Source organism: Stegostoma tigrinum, chromosome 32 (assembly GCF_030684315.1).
Source record: "Stegostoma tigrinum isolate sSteTig4 chromosome 32, sSteTig4.hap1, whole genome shotgun sequence".
Lineage (NCBI taxonomy): Eukaryota > Metazoa > Chordata > Chondrichthyes > Orectolobiformes > Stegostomatidae > Stegostoma > Stegostoma tigrinum.
In genome coordinates, this window is record NC_081385.1 from 37,933,262 (window position 1) to 37,957,090 (window position 23,829).

A 23,829-nucleotide genomic window follows, 5' to 3' on the forward strand; every position below is an offset into this window, starting at 1 on the left:
ACTTTGTATCCTCTATAGTCAAAGGCAAGGTACCAGAACACTGGTGAATAGCCAACATCGTTCTTCTGTTCACGAAGGGCAACAGGGATAATGCAGGAAATTATAGGTTGGTGAACCTTCCATCTGTAGTAGGGAAATTAGTGGAGAAGACTCTTAATGATTTACTCACATTTGGAGAAGAATGGGCTTATTAGGGATAGTCAGCAAGGCTTTATGCAGGGGAGGTCTTGTCTCACAAAACTGAATCAGTGTTTTGAGTAAGTAACAAAGATGACTGATAAGGGTAGGGGGTCAGTGAATGTTATCTACATGGAATTTACAAAAGCATTTGACAAAGTCAGTCATGGTAGACTGGTCCAGAGGATTAAGTCACATGAGATACATGGTGCATTGGCGAGACAGAACCAGTATTGGCTTGGTCACAGAAGACAGAGGGTAATTATGAAGGATTGTTTCTTCCGACAACGTAGGAAGTCTGATTAATAAGTTTGCAGATGAAATGAAAATTATTGGAGTTGTGGATAGCGAGGAAGATCATCAAAGGATACTGCAGGACATAGATCAGCTGGAAAGCTGGGTGGAGAAACGGCAAATGGAGTTCAATCCGTTCAAATATGAGGTGATGCATTTTGGGAAGCTAAATGCAAGAAAGTATGCAGTAAATGGCAGGACCCTGAGGGCATTGACATAGGGAGGGATAACTCCCCAAAAGAGGCAATACAAGTGGACAAAATGGTGAAGAAGGCACATGGCTTGCTAGCCTTCATTGTTTGGGACACTGAGTATGAAAGTAAGCAAGTCATGTTGCAGGTGGATAAGGCTTTAGTTAGGTCACATTTGGAGTATTGTGTGCATCTTTAGTCACTACACGATAGGCAGGATATGGAAGCTCCAGAGAGCAAAACACATTTCCCAGGATTTTACATGGAAATAAGGAGAGATTGGACAAACTAGGATTGTTTCCACTGGAATGTAAGAGGCTTGGGGATGTATATAAAAAGATGAGCTGCGTAGATATAAGGTGGAAATGTCAAATATTAGAGATTTAAGGCGAGACAGGAAACATTTAAAAGGAATGTTCCGGGTACGTTTTTTTAAACACAGGAGGGTAGTAGGTCCCTGGAGTGGGCTGTCAGGGGAGAGGCAGAAGCAGATACAATAGCAATGTTTAAGAGGCATTTAGACAGACACCTGAACAGGCAGAGAATAGAGGGATACCGACCATGTGCAGGCAGATGGGATTAGTTTAGCATGGCATTATGGTTAGCACAGACATGATGGGCCAAAGGGCTTGTGTTCCGGTGCTGTATTGTTCTATGTTTTTTAACATTCTTTTTAAAGGCAAGACTATGGTGAACGTTGGTGGTTACCCGTATCCTTTTATTCCGCCACACTTCCTCTCCGGGGCCTGTGGATGTTGTGTTATTAGCAACACTGGAATCATTTTCTGGCTGTTCAGAGACAACTGCAGCGTCGTCCTCTTGATCCATTCCATTGGCCACAGGCTCATCAGCATCTTCAAAGCGATGTTTCATAGTAAACTGCAATGTCTGCTAGAAGAGAACAAAACAAGAAAGAAACTTGCTCAGGGACATGACAGTCATTCCCCAACATTCCCACCTGCAGTGCTGAGTTGCAGAAAGGGTTGGTACTAAATTAATCAATGACTAAACTCAGTATTACTTAGATGTACATAAACACTGTCAGAGGTGTACAATAGGTGCACCACATTTTTAAAACAAGCAAGTAGATTGACTAGGCAGGATGTACGTCTTCAAAACTGTGCTGGCTGACATTTCTGAGGTTATTTTCATGCAGATAATCCTGAAATTTGCTGCTGATATCCAAATCTATTATTCTGCCTGTTTACAGACAGCATCGGTCAATATCTCGGGTTTGCTTTGCATTCTTTCGTGACAACTACAATGAAATCACAATGAGTCAAATTCAGTTAATCAGGAACTTAGTTGTGGCCAAATTGTCAATCAATACCAGAGGAGAATAGGACATCCAATAGATTGTCATTGGCGGTCCTTCACAGACGAGGATGACTCTCTTCCACTCTCAGGGTGAGTCTGTAGGTTGCTGCACACACAGATACAGCTACCACAGACTCTGTTATACTTGAGACAGGCAGTGGTCACAGGAAGGGGTGGGTGGGGCATTGGAGTGGCTGTATGCTTCTTTCATTGTTTTCACCTGGCCTCCGCTTGCTCCCAATGGCAAGTCTCAAAGTGCTCAACATCTTCTGGATGTTCTTCCTCCACTTTGGATGGTCATGGACCGGTGATTCCTAGGTGTCTGTGGGGAAGTCGCATTTCTCCAGTGAGTCTTTGAAGGTATCACTGAAGCACTTCCTCTGTCCATCTGGGGCTTGCCTGCCATTTTGAAGCTAGGATTAGAGCATCCGCTTGGGGAGTCTCATTTCAGTCATGCAGACAATATGCCCAGCCCATCACAGATGAAGAAGGGTGGTCAGTGCCTCGATGATGGGAATGTTGCCAGGTCAAGGAAACTGGGTGTTAGTGTGTCTCTCTTCCCAGCGGATTCACAGGATCTTGCTCAGGCAGTGTTGGTGATACTGCTCCAGCGCATTCAGGTGTCTGCTATGAGGGTGGGAACCACCACAGCTCTGTAAACCCTGATGCTGGTGTCGGATCGGATGTTACTATCCTCATATACACTTTTCTCCAGGTGGCTGAAGGCTGCTGTAGCACACTGAAGGTGATGTTGGATCTGTTATAAATAGCTGCTTTGGCCAACAGGACACTTCTGAGTTACTGGAAGTGATCAACGTTCTTGAAGGCTTCCTCATGGACCTTGATAATAAGGAATTTGCTCCACAGTGCCAGGCCAGATGGGTGGATTTCTTTGTTTTGCAAACGTTCAAGATCAGACAAAATGCTCTCATATGCCCCCCTAAGGCACTGACGATGATCTGGAGTATGTCCTCGGAGATTGCACATACACAAGCATCATCTGCATACCACAGCTCGATGTTACTGGTTGGGGTGACTTTGGTTTTGGCTTGAGGCAGCAGAGGCTGAGTAATTTCCCACAGATTCTCTAACTTAGCTCAACTTCAGTGGGGAGCTTGTCGGTGGTGAGGTGAGGCATTGCAGTAAGGTGGATAGACAACACACTGTTGGGGTGATGACACAGCCCTGTTTGACACTGGTCCAAACAGGGAAATGGGTCAGTGGTGGAACTATTGGTCATTTCCATGACTTCCATGCCATTGTGGAGCAGGTGAAGGATGCTGACAAACTTCAAGTTCCATAATGCTTCCCAGCTGACAGTGCTAAATGCTTTTTCAAGGTCAAACAAGGCCATATACAGGAGTGGGTTCCTTTCTCTGCATTTCTCCTGCAGCTGTGGCATGGTGAAAATCACATCTGTTGTGCACCTCTGTGGCCAAAAGCCACACTGTGACTGTGGAAAGAGTTGCTCAGCCACAGGGAGGAGGGGAATGAGGAAGATCTTGGCAATGCCATTTCCAATGGTTGACAGCAGGAAGATTCCACTGTATTTATCACAGTCAGTTCCCTGTTTTGAAAATACTCAACTATGGCATCTTGAAATATTCCCAAGATGCTCTCCTCTTTTCTAAGAAGGCAGACAAGGGTGTATAATTGCAGTAGAAGCTCTTTGTCTCCCATTTCAATGCCTCAGTGGGGATACTACCCACTCCAGCAGTCTTGTTGGTCACAGACTGGTGGACTGTCTTCTAAACTTCATCCAAAGCGGGGTGTTGCTGAGCTCATGGCATGTAGTATGCTGTGGAATGCGTTTAAGGAAGATTGGAACAACAACTAAGTCCTGGTTAAGGAGGTCTCAGAAAAGCTCCAAGCATTTTTTTGATGGCTTCTTTATCTTGATATTGGCTAACAGTGGGGTGGGGTCCTGGGAGTTTGGTCTGTATGTGGTCTTGACAGCACAGAAGAAATGCTGCATTCGTTGGGCCTTCAGTGCTTTCTGCACCCATCACCTGTTCTTATGTCGGGGTTTGTTTTTGGGCCTCTACCCACCGTCATCTACCTATTTTCTTCCGAGTGTGGTTGTTTTACACTCAGAAATGCAATGCACTTCCAGATTAAGAGTTTGCGGATCTCATGATTATTCTCATCAAACCAATCTTAGCGTTTCCTGGTTGAGAGGCCAACTGAATTTTTAATCGGCATTGATGATGACGGTCTTAAGGCTGGGGCAGGGACTGTTGGGATCCTGCATTTCAGTGTCACTGAGGGTCGCTAGGTTTGTGGAGAGGAGTTGGTTGTATGAGGCTATCTTTTCTGGGTCTTTGAGTGCCTCAATGTTGAGCTTCTTGCGACACTGCTTCTGTTGGCTCTGCTAAGGCTAACTCCCAATCCTTAACAATGACATTTACTGTACAGGCTCAGGCCACTGTAAGACATAAACAAATTGGAAAATATACATATCTACTGTGTCACTGCATTCTCATTTTGTTTGATGTACAGCAGATTTGTAGACAAACTGGGAGATATAGTGCTTCGTTAAAGTTTCATTAACATTAATTTGTAAGTGGGTCCCTTGTGGTTCAACTTTTTGTGATTTTACTGTAGTTGTCTTTTCCAATTTACAGGGAATGTTGCCTGTTACATCAGTCTTATCGTGACGACTATCAATACTTTCCGGAGTCAAATGCAAACCGCACTCCTGTATGTTTTGCTTTTTGTGTCCTTGCACTCAGTCCTTGCAATGGCAAAATAGTCAGATTAGGTTGCAATACCTATAAGGAAATGAATATTTCAAAAAGATCTGCAAGGTTCACCAAAGACAAAACAAAAAACTGAAAAGGAACAGTGAATCAAGAGATGTTAATCTGGCTTCCTTGAGCAGTAATAAGTGAATAGACAGAACACATTCCATGACATGAACAGATCAAATGGTTGAGATTTGATACAATCAGTTCCAAACAAATTTTCCACATACTTGGTGAAGCATTCTTTTAACTTTATAAAGACAACTCAGGATTTGGGATATTGATTGTAATAAATTGTTAATTTGATATCGCTGGCCTATTCACTACTGTGCCTATCAAAAAAAACATTGACAATTTCACTATGTCATGCCAACGCGGCAATCTAAACACATTACCGCTGCTTGAATCTGAACTTTGAAATGAACCGAACAATTTGTGCAGTTCATGTTTCAACTGCACCATGTCAGCTCAAATTGATGCCAACAGAATTCCCAAAACGTTCCACTCTGACTAAGATCTTTATCAGCTTTCACAAGAAACACATCTTCGATGGAATGACCATGATCCTCCTGCCTCTTGCACGTTTCTAATGATACATTTGTTCAATTGAAATCCTCCACTGCAAGCAAAACTCCTTTTCACATGTTAAAACCTCTACCCTGTTTTTCTATTCTCCATTTTAATCGTAGAAATCAAACGAGCTCCCTTTCCTCGACATGAGAAATCCACAAAGAGGGTCACTGCTACCGGCTACCACATGCTCAACTTGACCATTTCAATTCCCCCTCCCACCCTTCGGACGAAACATCCATCCTGGGCCTCCTGCATTGCCACAATGTGCCACCCAAAAGATGCAGGAACAGCATCTATCTCGCTTGGGAACCCAGCAGCCCAAGTGTATCAATGTGGACTTCACAAGCTTCAAAATCTCCCCTCACCCGACCACATGCCAAAACCAGCCCAGCTAGTCCCCGCCTCCCTAACCATTCCTCCCACCTCAAGCCCCACCCCCATCCCCTATCCACTAACGTCATCCCGTCCCACTGACCTGTCCATCCTTCCTGGACTGGCCTATCTCCTCTCTAACTCCCCAACTACATTTACCTTCACTGGTTCTAAGACTGCCTCTTTGACCTGTCCGTCTCCTCTCATCCCATCATCTCCTTTATCCATCTTCTATCCGCCTCCCGTTGTCTCCCTATTTATTTCAGAATCCCCTTCCCCTCCCCCATTTCTAAAGAAGCTTCCCAACCTGAAAGGTCAAACTTTCCTGTTCCTCTGATGCTGCTTGGCCTGCTGTGTTCAGCCAGCTTCACACCGTGTTATCTCAATTTCACTAATCAGCATGCACAATGGGATTGCTGCATTTGCATATGCTATAAGATTGGCCTTATTTGTGAACATTGTAAATAGGGCCCCATAAACTATTTGTTCACCGTGGAAACTTGATGTTGAAATATGGCACATCATAGCCATCCAATGGGATAATAACTCCCCTGAGCAGATACTGAGCTCACTATACCAAACAAATGCAGAAATGGGACTAAGGCCATCACTTTTGGTCCAGGGAAGTGCCAAGACCATCTAAGACATCTCAAAAACTGGATATAAAACCACAGTAGTTGTAAAGTTCAGAATAGCTACTGTTATGTTTATGTAGAGTTATTATTTCAGAAAGTTTAATGGGAGATTCTGATTGAATGCCAGTTTTACCTGACACTGTTCAGTAGTCGATTCCTGACGGTTGAACTTTGGCGGACGTCCTGGTCGCCTCCCCGGACCGAACCGCCGCCTGCCTCGTCCACGACCTCTACACTTTGATCTGAGAGAGATCAGGTACAACAAATCATTTAATAGAGTGAAGCATAACTTTGAGAAAGCAGTGTCTTTGACTGAAGCAGTATGTTCCCAGGACACGTAAACTCTGAAAAGTTGCAAATCCACAGCTCCAGGGAGAAAAGCTCTCAATCTTTCAGGTGACCTGTTAGACTGCAACCGTTTGGTGCTATTGAAGTCCAATGAATCTATGGTACAGTTATCCCATTGTTGTTGCATTCATTTAGGATAATGTTGAGGTTAGATACATTAGAGACATTTAAGTGACTCTTAGATAGGCATATGGATGATAGTAATATGAAGGGTATGCAGGTTAGTTTGATCTTAGAGTAGAACATAGAACATTACAGCACAGTACAGGCCCTTCGGCCCTCGATGTTGTGCCGACCTGTCGTACCGATCTGAAGTCCATCTAACCTACACTATTCCATGTAGGATAATAGGTCAGCACAACATCATAGAATATAATCTCTACAGTGTGGAAACAAGCACTTCAGCCCAACAAATCCACATCAACCCTTGGAGCATCCCACCTGGACCCTTCCCCGTATAACCCACCTAATCTACACATCCCTGAATACCAAGGGCAATTTAATATGGTAAATCCACCTAAGCTGCACATCTTTGGATGTGGGAGCACCCAGAGGAAACCCACGCAGAGAACATGCAACTCCACATCGAAAGTTGGCCAAGGGTGGAATCAAACCTGGGTCCCTGGCACTGTGAGGCTGCTAACAACTGAGCCACCGTGGGCACCATGGGCACATCCTGGGCCGCAGGGCCTGTACAGAAATTTACCGTTCTATGTTCTGGACTTTGACTAGCAGCCAAACACCAGAAAAAGTTAAATCTCACTATATGGAAACAAAGATGGAGGTACAGCAAGTAATTAGGAAAGAAACAGGGAAAACCGGATACACGAGCGAGGATGTTATGTTTCAGTTATATAAAACAATGCTGTGACCACGTTTGAATTGAGGTGTACAGTTTTGGTCTCCTTATTTGTGGAAGGATACAAATTCAATGCAGGCATTTCAAAAGAAAGTTTACCAATGTAATACTCTTATGAGGAAAGGTCGGACTGGCAAGGTTTGTATTTGCTAGAGTTTATAAGAGTAACATGAGGCTTGATTGAAACATGTGATTCTGAATGAACCTGTCAAGATGGATATGCAAAGGACGTTTCTTCTGGAGGGACAATTTAGAACAATGAGTCACTGTTTAAAAATGAGGGGTCAACCATATAAAAACAGACATAGAAAATTCTGTTCTCCTCTCAGGAGGTTGAGTCTTTGAAACATTTTTCCTGAAAAGGTGGGGGAAATAGTCTATAAATAATTTAAAATCAGATGCAGGTTTGCTCCTCAAGAATCTAAGGAGTGAAAGATTATCGGAGTAAGCGGGAATGTGGCATTGAGGTGAAAATCAGATGAGCCATGATCTAACTGGAAAGCAGAGCATGCTTGAAGGGCTAAGTATATACACGTATGTAACTGAGCATGGATTGGATAGTTTGGGCTCACACAAGGTGTATCCACATGAGGGAGAATGGAAAGGAATACTAAACTAGAACTCTGTGAATCAAAGAAATTGAAATCAAAATGAAAAGGAAGCTTATGTTAAATATCAGATTTATAATTCAACAGGGAATCAAGAAGAATAAAGCAAGTTTGGAAATGAAAAACAAAACTAAAAGGCACAAAGGGACTGTGTGAGAAAATATCAGCACAAATCTTTAGAAAGATCCGAACAGAAAATGATGCAAAGGAAGGGTGAGGCTGATGAGGTACAAGAAAGATTTTGTTGTCGAGGCAGAGGGCACGGCTGACGGATCAACTGAAGAGACACATCCGTCACCAAGTGATACTATCCCAACCAAAACAGAAATGCTGCATGTCCATCAAGTTACACAGATTATGCAGACACATGACACAAACCAACATTGGTCTTCAAGAAAAAGATGTTTTCAATATAGAAGTAAAGGGAGGAGAGAGGAGAGAAATTGAAGTAGAAAATTAAAGGCACTAGCATGTGCTTTTCACGATCACCAGATGTCTCAAACCACCTTGCAACCAATAAGTGATCAGAGATAACGGGAGCTGCAGATGCTGGAGAATCCAAGATAACAAAGTGTGGGGCTGGATGAACACAGCAGGCCAAGCAGCATCTTAGGAGCACAAAAGATGATGTTTCGGCCTAAACCCTTCATCAGAAAAGGATTCTGATGAAGGGTCCAGGCCCGAAACGTCAGCTTTTGTGCTCCTAAGATGCTGCTTGGCCTGCTGTGTTCATCCAGCCCCACACTTCGTTATCTTGCAACCAATAAGTGTTTCTTTTAAAGCATACCCATTATTGTAATGTTGGAACATAACAGCTAATTTCCACTCAGCAAGCTCCCACTGTTAGCCTTCACTGGAGTAGACCACTGAAAATCAAGCCCAGCTACTCTTACAGTCCTCACAAAAGTTAAATGATTTTTAGAAAGTACACAAAGATTCCCTAATTTACCTGACTTTCAAACATGGGCGAACAGAGAGCACGGATGGGGTTTCTGTACTTAAGACTAACAGCTTATTTCCAGTAATTAGGCTTAAGTTGGAGGTAAATATTCTTCATGAACCTTCGACAGATTACCTTCCAATTAAAATTCAAATCGCCATATAAACTCTTCCTTACACGCACATATGCGCACAGATAGACTCAGATAAGGAAAAAAAACATGACTGCTATGGACAGAGGGAAAGACTGGAAAGGCAGTTTCTTGGTTACTGAGATAGTAGGAACTGCAGATGCTGAGTTAACAAGGTGTAGAGCTGGATGAACACAGCAGGCCAAGCAGTATCAGAGGTGCAGGAAAGCTGACGCTTCGGGCCTAGACCCATTTTCAGAATAAGGGTCTCGGCCCGAAACATCAGCTTTCCGGCTCCTCTGATGCTGCTTGGCCTGCTGTGTTCATCCAGCTCTACACCTTGTTATCTCATTGGTTACTGAGATTATTTTTATGTTGATAGAATGCTACTCCTCAATCGTCCTTATCAAGATGCTTCCACAAGAGGCATAGGGTAGCTGGTTCATTTATTATAAGTGTCTGACTTATCAATTAAAAGTCACGGCTTACTGCAACGAAAGGAAATGTAAACAGGCTTTCTATAGGTCGAAAGCAGCTTTTGAAGCAAAGAACAGAGAGAGCTCCTGCTGATAGTCTGATATCTTCTCTGTATGTCGTTCACAGCTCTAAGTTGTTCAACTACCTGAGAATCAATTACATTGTTGTTAACAAGCCGAACACCTTTGTCATCAATTTTTGGGCTAGCCACTTGGACCAGCCGAAATTCTATCTGTGCACAGCTCCTTGGGTTCAGTTCATTTACAATCATACTTCAACCACTGCTCAAACAAGCATTGCAAAATGGGCTAACAATGAGTGTCAGGCTATTGGCTTTCAAAACACGCAACAATCCTCCAGCAATCCTTGGCTTTTAAAAACTTATTCTCAGTTCAGTCAGCAATGAGAAATACATGATAAAGAAACAGTCTTTACGCCACAGGCAGCAATATAAAGCAAATAATGACCACTTAATCTGTGATGTTGATTGAAGAATAAATACTGGCCATGGTACTGGAGATAATATCCCTCTCTTCTTCAAAATAATCTATTGGACCTTTTACATCCAGCCAGGCCATCAGATGTCTCTGTGTAATACCTCAGTCTAACACCAATGAAACTGCACCTCCAACAATGCAATGATCCTTCAAGACTGCAAATGATTTCTGTGCTCAAAGCTGGACCTTGAGACTTGTATCAGAACAGTGAAATTCAGAGGCTAGTACACCACTAGATGATTGAGAGATCATTGGCATAGTTAACAAAATAAGCAAATAAATTACAAATTATTATATTGTACATTGTACATATATTATTTAGGTAATTAAAGCAAGCAATGAGGAAGCTCAGTACTGACGCAGTTGAAAAAGGTAGAAATTGATCCTGTCCAGATAGACTATCGAATGTTATTTGCTCACAGGATGGAGTTTCTCTTCTTAAGGATGACGATGTCACACGTCCTGTTGAAAAGAACATTTTCACCAACTCCACATCTGTGAATCCACACCGGCAGCTGACGCTGTCCAGGCCATCTGCCAGTACCTTGGTAAAATCCACAGGTAAACAACCATTAGTGGGTAAGCTGCAATACACCAAACAGATGAAGGACAACAAAAGCTGTAGTCTTGGTCGAATCTCAACTGGTGGGTTTTGATTGCATCTGGACTCCATGCACTCATCCTGCAGATGGGGGGGATAAAAAGAACTCCCCCAGACTACCTTCCTAACTTCAAGAATGCTACAGTTGTCACTATCTTCAAGAAGGGAGATACATCATGCTGTAGAAATTACTGATGTGTTTCACTCTTGCCTGTAGCAGGGACAATTGTGATGCACATTTTAGGCTACTTCCTGTGACTGAGAAAACCCACCCAGAGACACAAGGTGGATTCAGAGGAACCTCTGAAGCGATCATTGCTTCCAGACAAATCCAAGAAACAAGTTGACAACAACATCAGGGACTCTTCATTACATTAATTGACCTGACGAAAGCATTTGGCTCAGTAAATCTTGTGACATTGTGGATTGTGCTCCAGACGTTGCTTCAAGATCACGTGACTGCAATTGTCCTCAGATGCTTTCAAATTCCCAATTGGGATCAAGCAAGGTTGGCCATTTTCACCTCCCCTCTGGTATGAATATTTAATAATACTACGTCCATAGAAAACTCTTTAACATCAGTTACTTCTATGCCAAAGTTAAACTAACTGCTATGTAAGCGATCTACAGGATGTTAATGACTGCAGCCTTGCTGTTCACACTGCACCAACTTTGCAAAACACTCTCAACCTCTAATTCTGTATTCGAGAGAGTAGGCCTGTCCTTGAATATTGCCAAAAACAGAACTTAAATCACTGAAATTCTACCATTTCCCACGTATGCTGCAAGAGACTTCTGAATTTGTGGAACACTTCCACAAGATTTTGAGAAGATTTGTAGCTCAGGTTGAGGTTCTGGATGTGAGTTTGCTCGCTAAGCTGGAAGATTCCTTTTCAGACCTTGTTTTTTATTTCAAAAAACATACTTTATTCATAAGATGTACAAAAAATAAAACATATTTACACACCTATTCAGTCATGCAAGCCGCTCCGGGTTACCCAGGGGGTACATACACCAACTAAAGGGAAAAAAAACAAACAAAGAAGAAAAAAAAAGCAAAGAAAATACCCCAGCAGTCGTCACCCCGCACAGTCCCCGTTGGCCCCCTGACCAGTTGGGGAAGGTGCCAGCTGGGCCCAATTACCAGATAGGGCCCTTTTTTCTATTCTGGACGAGGGGTTTCATACCGTGGTCTTCCCCACCGCGCCTTGGCGGCGACTGCCCCACGCTTCAACGCGTCCCTCAGCACGTAGTCCTGGACCTTGAAGTGCGCCAGTCTGCAACACTCTGTCGGGGTCCATTCTTTCAGCTGGCAGACCAGCAAGTTGCGGGCAGACCAAAGAGCGTGTTTCACCGCATTGACGGACCTCCAGGCGCAGTTGATGTTGGTCTCGGTGTGCGTCCCGGGAAACAGCACTGAGTCCCACGTCATGGAGCTGCTCGGGTCGAGCCTCGACAAATACCACTGCATCCCCCTCCAGACCTCCTGCGCATAGACACACTCCAGAAGGAGGTGATCAACAGTCTCGTCCCCCCCGCAGCCACCTCAAGGGCAGCGTGCGGTGGCGCAGAGATTCCGGGCATGCATAAAGGATCTCACTGGCAGAGCCCCTCTCACCGCCAGCCAAGCAATGTCCTTGTGTTTGTTTGAAAGTTCTGGCGATGAGGCATTCTGGCAAACGACTTTGGCAGTCTGCGTGGGGAGCCACACGACGGGATTCACTCTCTCCTTGTCCCGAAGGGTCTCGAGGATACTACGTGCTGACCACTGCCTGACAGCCTTGTGGTCAAAGGTGTTTCCCTCCAAAAATTTCTCCATGAAGGACAGGTGGTATGGAACAGTCCAACTACTCAGAGCATTCCGTGGCAACGAGGCCAGGCCCATCCTTCGCAACACTGGGGACAGGTAGAACCTCAGTAAGTAGCGACACCTGGTGTTTGCGTACTGAGGATCTACGCACAGCTTGATGCAGCCGCACACAAAAGGTAGCCATCAGGGCGAGGGTGGCATTCGGTACGCCCTTTCTCCCATTTTCCAGGTCTTTGTACATGGTGTCCCTGCGGATCCAGTCCATCCTCGACCCCAAATGAAGTGGAAGATGGCCTGGGTGACCGCCGCGGCGCAGGTCCAGGGAATAGGCCAGGCCTGCGCCACATACAACAGTACCGAAAGCCCCTCGCACCTGACAACCAGGTTCTTACCCGCGATGGAGGGGGACCGGAGCGTCCAACTGCCCAGCTTCTGCTTCAGTTTGGTGATACGCTCCTCCCAAGTCTTAGTGCACGCCCCAGCTCCACCAAACCAAACACCCAGCACCTTCAGGTAGTCTGTCCTGATGGTGAAGGGGATGAAGGAGCGGTCGTTCCAGCTCCCAGTTCAAACTGGCCGCAGATGTCCAACAGTCTACTCACCGACCGACGATCGGTGCAGAAGACGGCGACATCGTCCATGTACAGGGAAGTCTTGACCTGAAGGCCTCCGCTGCCTGGGATAGTCACGCCCTTCAGGCTCACGTCCTTCCTGATGGATGTGGCGAAAGGCTCCACACAGCACACGAACAAGGCAGGAGAGCGCGGGCAGCCCTGCCTGACTCCAGATCTGACGGGAAAACTGTCCGATTCCCACTCGTTGATCGAGACTGCGCTAACTATGTTGGTGTAGAGCAGCCGGATTCAATTGCAGATGCCATCCCCGAACCCCAATTTGGAGAGGATGTCCCTCATGTAAGCATGAGAGACCCTGTCGAAGGCCTTCTCCTGGTCCAGGCTGACGAGGCAGGTGTCCACCCGCCTGTCCTGTACGTAGGTGATCGTATCCCTGATGAGCACGAGGCTCTCAGCGATCTTCCTGCCCGGCACAGCACAGGTATGGTCAGGGTGGATCACCGACTCCAGGACAGACCTGACCCGGTTGGCTATGACCTTGGCCAGGATTTTGTAGTCCACGTTCAATAGTGAAATGGGACGCCAATTCTTAATTTCTTCCCTCTCCCCCTTCCTCTTGTAAATGAGGGTGATGATGCCCTTCCTCATGGACTTGCACATTTCCCCTGCCCGAAGCACACTATCGTACACCTCCAGCAGGTCCTGGCCGACCAGGTCCCACAGAGTGGAATACAGCTCGACCGGCAAGCCATCGCTCCAGGAGTCCTATTCCTCTCCAAGGACTTGAGGGCTCTGGTCAGCTCGTCCAGGGATATCGGCCGGTCCAGCCACCTCCTCGTGCCGTCATCCAAGACCTCCGTGATAGACGACAGGAACGACTCGGAGGCCGTGCTGTCCGTGGGCTTCGTGTCGTGCAGTCCGGCATAGAAGGATCTGCTGATCCTCAAAATGTCGGGCCGAGACGACGTCACCGAGCCGTTGCCCTCCTTCAGCCGGCTGAGCGCAGAGCTCTCTTTTTGCACCTTATGAAAGAAGGAACGCGAGCACGTCTCGTCCTGCTCCACGGAGCGGACCCTGGACCGGAAGATTATCCTGGAGGCCTCCGCGGCGAAGAGCAAGGCTTGCTGGCCCCTCACCTCGCGGAGGTCCTCCGTGACGTCGACCCCCAACAACTGCAGAAGGAGCAGGTTCTGCACCCTTTTCTGGAGTCGCGACAGCTTTCCCCGCCTCTCTCTTGCCTTCCGAACACCCTTGAGGGCAAAGAACCTCTTGATGTTCTCCTTCACCGTCTCCCACCAGTCGCCCAGAGACTCAAAGAGGGGTTTCACGGTTCTCCAACCGGCGTACTCCCTCTTAAGCTCCTCGACGTTCTCTGGGGTCAACAGAGTCGTGTTGAGCTTCCATGTCCCCTTGCCGGCCAGCTGGTCGTCCTGTAAGTGACAGTCGGCCAGCAGGAGGCAGTGGTCAGAGAAGAACACCGGCTCGACGCCAGTGGACCTGACCGAGAGCGCCCGTGACACAAAAAGGAAGTCTATCCTGGAGCGAATAGACCCGTCTGGCCGCGAACAGGTGTACCTCCGCTGCGCTCTGTCTGCAGGGGTGCCGAAGACGTCGAGCAGCTTGGCGTCCTTCACCGTGCCCATCAAGAATCTGGACGTGACGTCCAGTTGACTCCCCACACCCGCTGGCCCCACGCCGGATCTTCTGTCTGCATTGATGATACAGTTGAAGTCTCCGCCTAGGACGACCGGCCTGGACGTAGCCAGCAGGGGTGGAAGCCGCTGCAGGACGGCCAACCGCTCACTCCGTACCGCTGGGGCGTACACGTTGATCAGCCTCAGGGGAGCGTTCCTGTAGGTGACGTCAGCCACTAGGAGGCGCCCCACCACCTCCTGAACTTGAGAGATGGTGAAGTTGCTCCCCCGCAGCAGAATAGCCAAGCCCGAGGAGCGACAGTCGTTACCCCCCAACCAGATTGAAGGCCCACAGGTCCAGGCGCCGGACCATTTCCCGTACCTGCCGAGGTGCGGTATCCCACACTCCTGCAGAAACAGGAGGTCCGCCTTGAAGGTGGTCAGGTAGGCCAACGTGGATACACATCTTGCGGTTGACTTAACACTGCGCACATTAACGCTTGCAACTCGTACCCCCATTGTGGGCAGTGACCGCAGTATCGTCCCCAAGTCCAAGGTCCAGCCCCTCCATCTGTCCCTTCATGGCCATTGCCGGGGCTGAGGAAACCGTCCGTGCTGCCGTCCGGGTGGCATCCCCCCGTTGGGGGTACGGAGGCAGGAGAGTCCGGCTCTGGGTCAGGCTGGGGATGCGCTGTTTCCTCCTTACTGCCTGGAAGTTCCGGGGGGCCCTCCAGTGCCCCAGCGGCACGTGACTGGGTGTCGGAGGGAGCCTCAGGATGCCTCCCGTCACCTGGAAGCGTGGTGCTGCTTTCCTTCTCCCTTGAGATCTTTAACTTCTGCTTCAGGCGGGCCCTCTCCGAATCCCCCTCGTCAGAGGAGCTCTTATAGCCCCCCTGTAGCTGCCTCTTCCCAACTGATGGTTGCGGTTCCTGGGCCCGCCGACGCAGCTTTCTCCTCGCTTTCCGGACTGTCGGCCACTCCCCTGGGTCGCCTGTTGCCGCCTCCATCGACTCTGGGTTGTCGGGGGCCGAGGGGGGGGTGGGTGGGGTGGAGGTGGTGGTAGTGGAGCCTGCAGGAGCGCTTTGCTGGTCTCGGGCCCATCCTGCGGGGCTGGGTCCTCCTGCACTACCTGGCCCTCCTGCACATTAGTGGGGTCCTTGCAGGGCCCTGGTGCCTTCCTCTCCTCCAGGGGGGCTGGCCCCGCATTGCCCCTGCTGGCGACCTGGGCGTGGATGGTCCTCCACCGCGGGCATGCCCTATAGAGGTGGCCCGCTTCCCCGCAAAGGTTGCAGCTTTTCTCTTGTGGGCAATCCTTTGCAAGGTGTCCCTCCTCCCTGCAGTTCCTGAAGATGGTGGCTTTGCAGTCGGCTGCCACGTGACCTGACCTACCACAGGCATGGCAGACTTTAGGTTGCCCTGCATTGGTCAGGTAGCCCTTGCTCCCGATGATCGCGAAGCTGGACGGTGGGTGTACGACGTTCCCGTCCGCGCCCATCCTCAGCGTCACCTTGACCTGCCTCTTACTCGTCCAGATGCCAAAGGGGTCCATGATGTCAGTTAGGTCCCCTTCCACCTACACGTACCTTCCGAGGAAGGTCAGGACATCAACTGCTGGCACATGCGGGTTGTACATGTGTATAGTCACCATACGGCTCCTCTGTACTGGCATCACAAACAGTGGGACAGCGGTCAATACAGAGAGGGGGCCCTCACCTCCTTTCTCCTTGAAAACCTCCAGGAAGTGCTCGCAAAGCTTGGCACTCCTGAAGGTCACATCATAAAAACCTCCTCCGGGGAAATCCTGCAGGCAGTAAATGTCCGCAGCAGCGAACCCGCAACAGTCCAACAGGACCCTCTTCACGAAGAAGGTGCGGTCCACAGGTGGACCTTCATTCACCTTCTTTACGGAAACACGGATGGTGTTCTGGACCCCCTGACCTGGGGCACGAGCACTTGCCGCAGCCATCGTTGCAAGTTGGCTGCTCCCCTGAACCAGCGTTAGGCCGAAGCCAGCATTAAGAGCCACTGGTTGCAAGGGTGCACAGCCAACCCGACGTCTTCCTTTCACCTCCACCACAGCGCTCTCCTCCTCTCGGTCCACAAGAGAGTGGGTCTTTATTTTGTTCCAGATGTAAGCTGGTTCACTGAGCTTGAAGGTTTGTTCCCAGACAATCAGTCACCATTCTAGGTAACATCATCAGTGAGCCTCCGACGAAGCACTGGTGTTATGTCCCGCTTTCTATTTATCTCTTTAGGTTTCCTTGAGTTGGTGATGTCATTTCCTGCATTGGTGATGTCATTTCCTGTTCTTTTTCTCAGGGGGTGGTAGATTGATTTGGAGCCAATGTGTTTGTTGATGGAGTTCCGGTTGGAATGTCATGCTTCTAGGAATTCTCATGCGTGTCTCTGTTTGGCTTGTCCTAGGATGGATGTGTTGTCCCAATCAAAGTGGTGTCCTTCCTCATCTGTATGTAAGGATACGCGTGATAGTGGGTCATGTCGTTTTGTGGCTAGTTGATGTTCATGTATCCTGGTGGCTAGCTTTCTGCCAGTTTGTCCAATGTAGTGTTTGTCACAGTTCTTGCAAGGTATTTTGTAGATGACGTTCGTTTTATTTGTTGTCTGTATAGGGTCTTTTAAGCTCATTAGCTGCTGTTTTAGTGTGTTGGTGGGTTTGTGGGCTACCCTGATGCCAAGAGGTCCGAGTAGTCTGGCAGTCATTTCAGAAATGTCTTTGATGTAGGGGAGAGTGATTATGGTTTCTGAGCCTGTTTTGTCTGTTTGTTTGGGTTTATTGCTGAGGAATCGGCAGACTATGTTCATAGGGTACCCATTCTTTTTGAATACGCTGTATAGGTGATTTTCTCCTCCTCTGCGTAGTTCCTCTGTGCTGCAGTGTGTGGTGGCTCGTTGGAATAACGTTCTAATGCAGCTTCGTTTATGGGTGTTATGCCAGTTAAGGGTATTATGTGGATGCTATGTGGGTGACACCTTTGTCATCACTAAACAAAACAAATTAGAGGAAACCTTCAAGACCATCAATAATACCCTTTAATGGCATAACATTCACAAAAGAGGAGGAAAACAACAAACTGCCATTCCTAGATGTCACAGTAGAGCGAACAGTCAATGGGGAACTTCAAACCAGCGTCTACAGGAAAACAACACATACGGACCAAATACTGAACTACAGAAGCAACCATCCCAACACCCACAAACGAAGCTGCATTAGAGCATTATTCCAACGAGCCACCACACACTGCAGCACAGAGGAACTACGCAGAGCAGAAGAAAATCACCTATACAGCGTATTCAAAAAGAATGGGTACCCTATGAACACAGTCTGCCGATTCCTTAGCAATAAACCCAAACAGACAAAACGGGCTCAGAAACCATAACCGCTCTCCCCTACATCAAAGGCATTTCCAAAATGACTGCCAGACTACTCAGACCTCTTGGCATCAGGGTAGCCCACAAACCCACCAACACACTAAAACAGCAGCTAATGAACTTAAAAGACCCTATACAGACAACAAGCAAAACGAACGTCATCTACAAAATACCTTGCAAGAACTGTGACAAACACTACATTGGACAAACTGGCAGAAAGCTAGCTACCAGGATGCATGAACATCAACTAGCCACAAAACGACATGACCCACTATCACTCATATCCTTACATACAGATGGGGAAGGACACCACTTTGATTGGGACAACTCATCCATCCCAGGACAAGCCAAACAGAGACACGCACGAGGATTCCTAGAAGCATGACATTCCAACCGGAACTCCATCAACAAACACATTGATTTAGAGCCAATCCACCACCCCCTGAGAAAAAGAACAGGAAATGACATCACCAATGCAGGAAATGACACCACCAACCCAAGGAAACCTAACCAGATAAATAGAAAGCGGGACATAACACCAGCGCTTCGTTGGAGGCTCACTGATGATGTTACCTGGAATGGTGACGGAACGTCTGAAAACTAACCTTCCAGCTCAGCGAGCAAACTCACATCCAGAACTTCCACAAGAGACTGTGTAAACACATTTTCAATTCCCTAATCAGCAGACAATCACTCTTCATCCACCCTATCAAGCTCCTTCAGAATCTTGTATGTTACAAGGAGATCACATTTCATCCCTTGAAACTTCAGACAGTAAAGAACAAGCTTACTCAGCCTCTTATCAGTAAACAACCAAACAACCCCTTCATTCTAAGGACGAATTTAGTGAACCCTGCCTGTATCACATCAAATGCAGGTTTATTTTTTTAAAATCAACCAAAATTGCACACAGTATTCAGATGTTGTCTGGATTCATCCAAATGTCGTCTGGATTCCAGGTGAAATCTAGTACAACTGCATTCCCCCATTCCAACCCCTTGCAGAAAAGGTCAACACTTCTTTTGTTTGACACCTCTCAAAAAGGTGACCATCAATAAAGAAAGGCAACATTGGATCAGCTGCATCAGCTCAGCCTTTGGCGAACAAATGACCTCTGTTCCAGGGAGGAGAAAGAAAATGGTTCTAAAGATAGTCTAAAGCTTTTCTTGAAGTACAGCAACACTGAAAATAAATAATTATTTGGAGTTTGCGATCACTTGTTCAAAATGGCAATTTTTTCATCAACCAGCATTATACTTTTGAGTTCAAACACCTTAAATGATGAAACAGAACTTTGGCAAAGAAGGAACACGAAAGCAAATTCAACAATCTCTTTGGATGCCTGGGGCTAGACATTCCAAAGATTGCAGGTGGAAAACTAACCCATTCAATCACATGAAGGTCACTGCAGAAATCTGGGACCCCGAGTAGATATGCGACTTGAATTGAGGGATAGCTGAAGGTCACATTTTACACACAGAAATAGTGAAAGTTTTGGTCCTGCCTTTTTAATCCACCTTGGATATGATAATGAGGTCGGAGAATGGCTCCTCTTCTTGAGTTCCCTACCATCACACAATTGTTTCACATCATGTTTCACAAGTTCAACACACGACACTGGACACAGCTGGCAAGTACTCAATTCTCATTGAGTCAAGCTGCTCCAATTCAGTGACAACACACGTATCCAGCCAGCAATGTGGATAACTGCCTGGGTATATCTTGCCCACAGAAGCAGGTCAAATCCAACACCCTATCAGTGAAGAGAGAGAGAGGTGTTGTCCACAATGCCATCAAATACCATTCACTTAGATTTCACCAGGGTCACTCGGTTCTTGACTTCATTTCAGCTTCAGTTCAAACAGGAACAAAAGCTAAACTCAATGGGTGAAGTCGAAGTGACTGTCTCTGATATCAAGATACCATTTAAGAGAACGCGGCATCAAGGACCTAGAAAAATTGAAGCAAATGGAAACAGGGGATAATCTGTCCGCTGGTCAAGTCATATTGTACATAAAGCAAGATGCTTGTTCAAGGTCACTTATCTCAGCCTCAGGACAGCATTGTAGGAGTTCTCTTGGGCAATGTCTGAGGCCCAACCATCTTCAACAACCTTTCTTCCATCATCGAGTCAGAAATGGGGATGCTTGCCTGATGACTTTACAATATCCAACACCATTCACAATTCATGGACTGAAGCAGTCCATGCGGAAGGAACAGTTCCTGGACAAAATCCAGTCCTTTGCTAATAAATGGCAAGTAATATTTGCACCACACAAGCAAACGTCAATGAGAAGGGAGCGAATACCTTTGAATACCCTTGGATCAACATCCAAAGTGCTCCCATTGACCAGAAATGAACTGAATCAGCCATATTTCTTTTCAATTCACTCATGAGATAGCTGGGCCAGCGTTTATTGCCTGGACCTGGTGGCCTTTAAGTAGGTGGTGGTGAGCTGCTGCCGCCTTGGACTGCTGTAGTCATGTGCTGGAGATAGACCCAGATTGCTGTTAGGGAGGGAGATCCAGAATTTCGACCCGACAACACTTCAGGAACAGCAATATATTTCCAATTCAGGATGGTGAGTGGCTTGCAGGGGAACTTGCAAGCGACAGTGTTCCCATATGTTGTCTAATTGGCAGAAATTGATTGCCAGTATTTGACATGCAATAAAACAGAATACCACAAAGTGTGGATCTTGTCCACACGGTGTCAAAGAACTCCAATGCTTATAATGTGAGGTCGGTACAAGCTAGATATCATTACCACTGTAGCTACTAACATGAGATGTACATCAGTAGGAATATTAATACTGCTACGTATGAAATACATTAATATTTGGAACAGTATGGATGGATCAGCGATAGTTAACTTGAGTTCATCCTATTGAAATGCAGGCCATATCAGGCTATGATTGAGGAAATGACAATGTGAATATTTAGGAATTGAATAGAAGATGAAATTTAGATTGAGATGTGGAAAACAACTGTTCAAGTGTTTCACAGAAAAGTGGTCAAGAAAATTGGAGCTTATAGCATAATGGTGGCAAAGATTCTTGCAGGATTTGAACTGAGAGCAATCAAAACAAATAGTAATGGCTACATCTGAAATAGTGTTAACTGCCTTGGAATCCATAAAAGAGACAGAATGTAACATATTTATGATGAAAAATAGATCCAGGGAAACACACACAATAAGGAGAGACAAACACAGAAGGAGATGATCTGAGGATTCCACATACAATCATGGATGTACCTGCTGAAGAAATCCAGCTTCTCATCATGCATGTTGAGATGTTGCTGGAGCTGTTCAGAGCTGGTGAAGCGACGGTTACACTCATAGCAAGGCCAGTTCTTTTCCTGGTCTCTTAGAACTGAGGAAGAAACAAACACAGAAATACTCAGAGTGTCCACAAGAAAACTGCATTCATATTCTGCTTGACTATGGTGACTAATTGTCATTTTTCAGGAACATGCATCACTTCATTAGGCATTGTGTTTAATTTTAAAATTATCTGTTACCTTAAAAAAACATGAACTCAGGATAAAACTGACAGGGAAACAAATGTCGAAATGAAATATTTTCGTTAAATGGACAAAACCCCTCCAGTTGGAAATAACCATATTTACACAGTGCACTGAAGAACACTTTCAGCATGCTTGCTTTGGTCACAGCACTGAGTATAGGAGGTGGGAAGTCTTGTTGTAGCTGAAAACAATGTTGGTGAGGCCACATTTGGAAAACTGCAGGCAGTTCTGGTCACCCTACTACAGAAAAGGATATTATTAAACTAAAAAGAGTGCGGAAAAGATTTACTAGGATTCTACCTGGACTGAAAGGCTTGATTTAAATGGCTGGGACTTATTGGCCTGAAGTGTAGGAGACTGAAGGGTGACCTTATAGTGGTATATAAAATCACAAAGGACATGGACAAGGGTAGATAGCCAATAGATTTTCCCTATAGTAGGGGAGTCTAAAGCTAGAGGGCACAGGTTTAAGACGAGAGCGGAGAGATAACAAAAGGGTCCAGAGGGCAATTTTTTCCACAGACGATGATGAGTGTCTGGAAAGGCCTGCCAGAGGTGGTGGTGGAAGTAAGTAGAATTTTGTCATTTAAGAAACATGTAGACAGGAACACGGATGGGGTAGGTACTGAAGGATATGGATCAAATGCAGGAAAATGGGATTACTTTAATTATGAAAACCAAGCAGCGTGGGCAGGTTAGGTCAAAGCGCCTGCTTCCATGATGTAAACTTTTATGACTCCAGTCAGGAATAACGGAGGCCAGTGACTCCTAGGGAGCAGCACAATATATGAGTCAGTGTTCTCTATCTGAGTTGAAAGTATTTAAGTATTTAAGATCTCCTCGCATCCATAAATCTTGAACATTTCTTGAAGAGTAAGAAATGGCAGAGTATGGCTACTTTCAGATTCATCTCTAATAGCAGGCTCTGGGATCGATTGAACCAAGTTGTTCCATTGCATGTAAACAATTATTACACACCGTGATGCATCAAGATTGCACAGGTAGCTTGTAAAAGCTTGGGATACTGCCCGAACGGCAGCTCGCTTTATCTTTAGAAGTTGAATCTCAATATTAGACCCAGAAAGTGGGAAGAAGTTGGTACCTTTCAGAGACATTGCCAGCATCTAGTCCCTTAGAATTAGAATAATGAGTCAGCAACACAGTTTTGAACTGATTCTACGTGTAAATTTTTAAAAATTACAAGCTCCATTATTGAAGCAAGAGTTTTGTATTGTTGATAATAATAAAATACCTGTGATAAACCCTTGCTCCTTCTGATCAGAATTTCTCTTTCAAGGTTTTTCTGACGTCGCCAACATGAACATTGGTTTCACAGCTGGGACCAACAAATAAGATTATTGGGCTCACCAGTGAAACTGGGCGGCTGTGAAAGGATGGCACGGTGGATCAGTGGTTAGCACTGCTGCCTCACAGTGCCAGGGACCCAAGTTCGATTCCACTCTTGGGCGACTGTGTGGAGTTTGCACGTTCCCTGTGTCTGCGTGGGTTTCCTCTGGGTGCTCCAGTTTCCTCCCACAGTCCAAAGATATACAGGCTGGGTGGATTGGCCATGCTAAATTTCCCGCAGTGTTAGGGATGTGTAGATTAGGTGGGTTACAGGGGTATGGGTTTGGGTGGGATGCTCTGAGGGTCAGTGTGGACTTGTTGGGTCGAAGGACCGGTTTCCACACTGTAGAGATTCTATTCTAAGAAACTTACCCAGAGGGAAAGCATTCCAGGGGATCTTCAAGATCCATACATTTGTCAAGAATCTTAGTCACAAGCCTATGTGCACAGCACCTCACCTCCAATAAGTGGCAAGGAGTGCAGGCAACAATAGGAAGTCATTGATGTGCTGGTTATGACATAAGCTCTTCTTGTATGGGAAACCTGAAAATCCAAATACGCGCTCATTGTGTTCATTGAAGAATGGCTTTAGAAGGGAATCCTACTTTTTCTTAGCCATCTTTCAATTATTTTTGGGCTCTCTTGCTGCTTCTGGCAATTTCTCAGTCTGTCCAATAAAAGATAAATCTTACATTAATCAGTGGTTGCTGGTTGGCAACTATGCCAGATACAAATATGCAAGCTCCGTATAACAAAACTAAAAAGGTACTTCGAAGCACGAT

At 46.2% G+C, this 23,829-nt stretch overlaps 1 protein-coding gene across 6 annotated transcripts in view; it reads right to left on the reverse strand.

Moving 5' to 3' along the window:
• prdm10 (PR domain containing 10) overlaps positions 1-23,829 on the reverse strand; it is a 202,691-nt gene that overhangs the window by 81,163 nt on the left and 97,699 nt on the right. For 5 of the 6 annotated variants that reach the window (XM_048562397.2, XM_048562394.2, XM_059638986.1 and 2 more), the window contains 3 exons: positions 21,429-21,546; positions 6,437-6,545; positions 1,371-1,553 (listed from right to left, as the gene is read on the reverse strand). In XM_048562397.2, coding sequence (XP_048418354.1) covers positions 1,371-1,553; positions 6,437-6,545; positions 21,429-21,546 — 410 coding nt within the window. The remainder of the gene's footprint in view (positions 1-1,370; positions 1,554-6,436; positions 6,546-21,428; positions 21,547-23,829) is intronic. The other variant, XM_059638988.1, reaches the window with a different exon arrangement.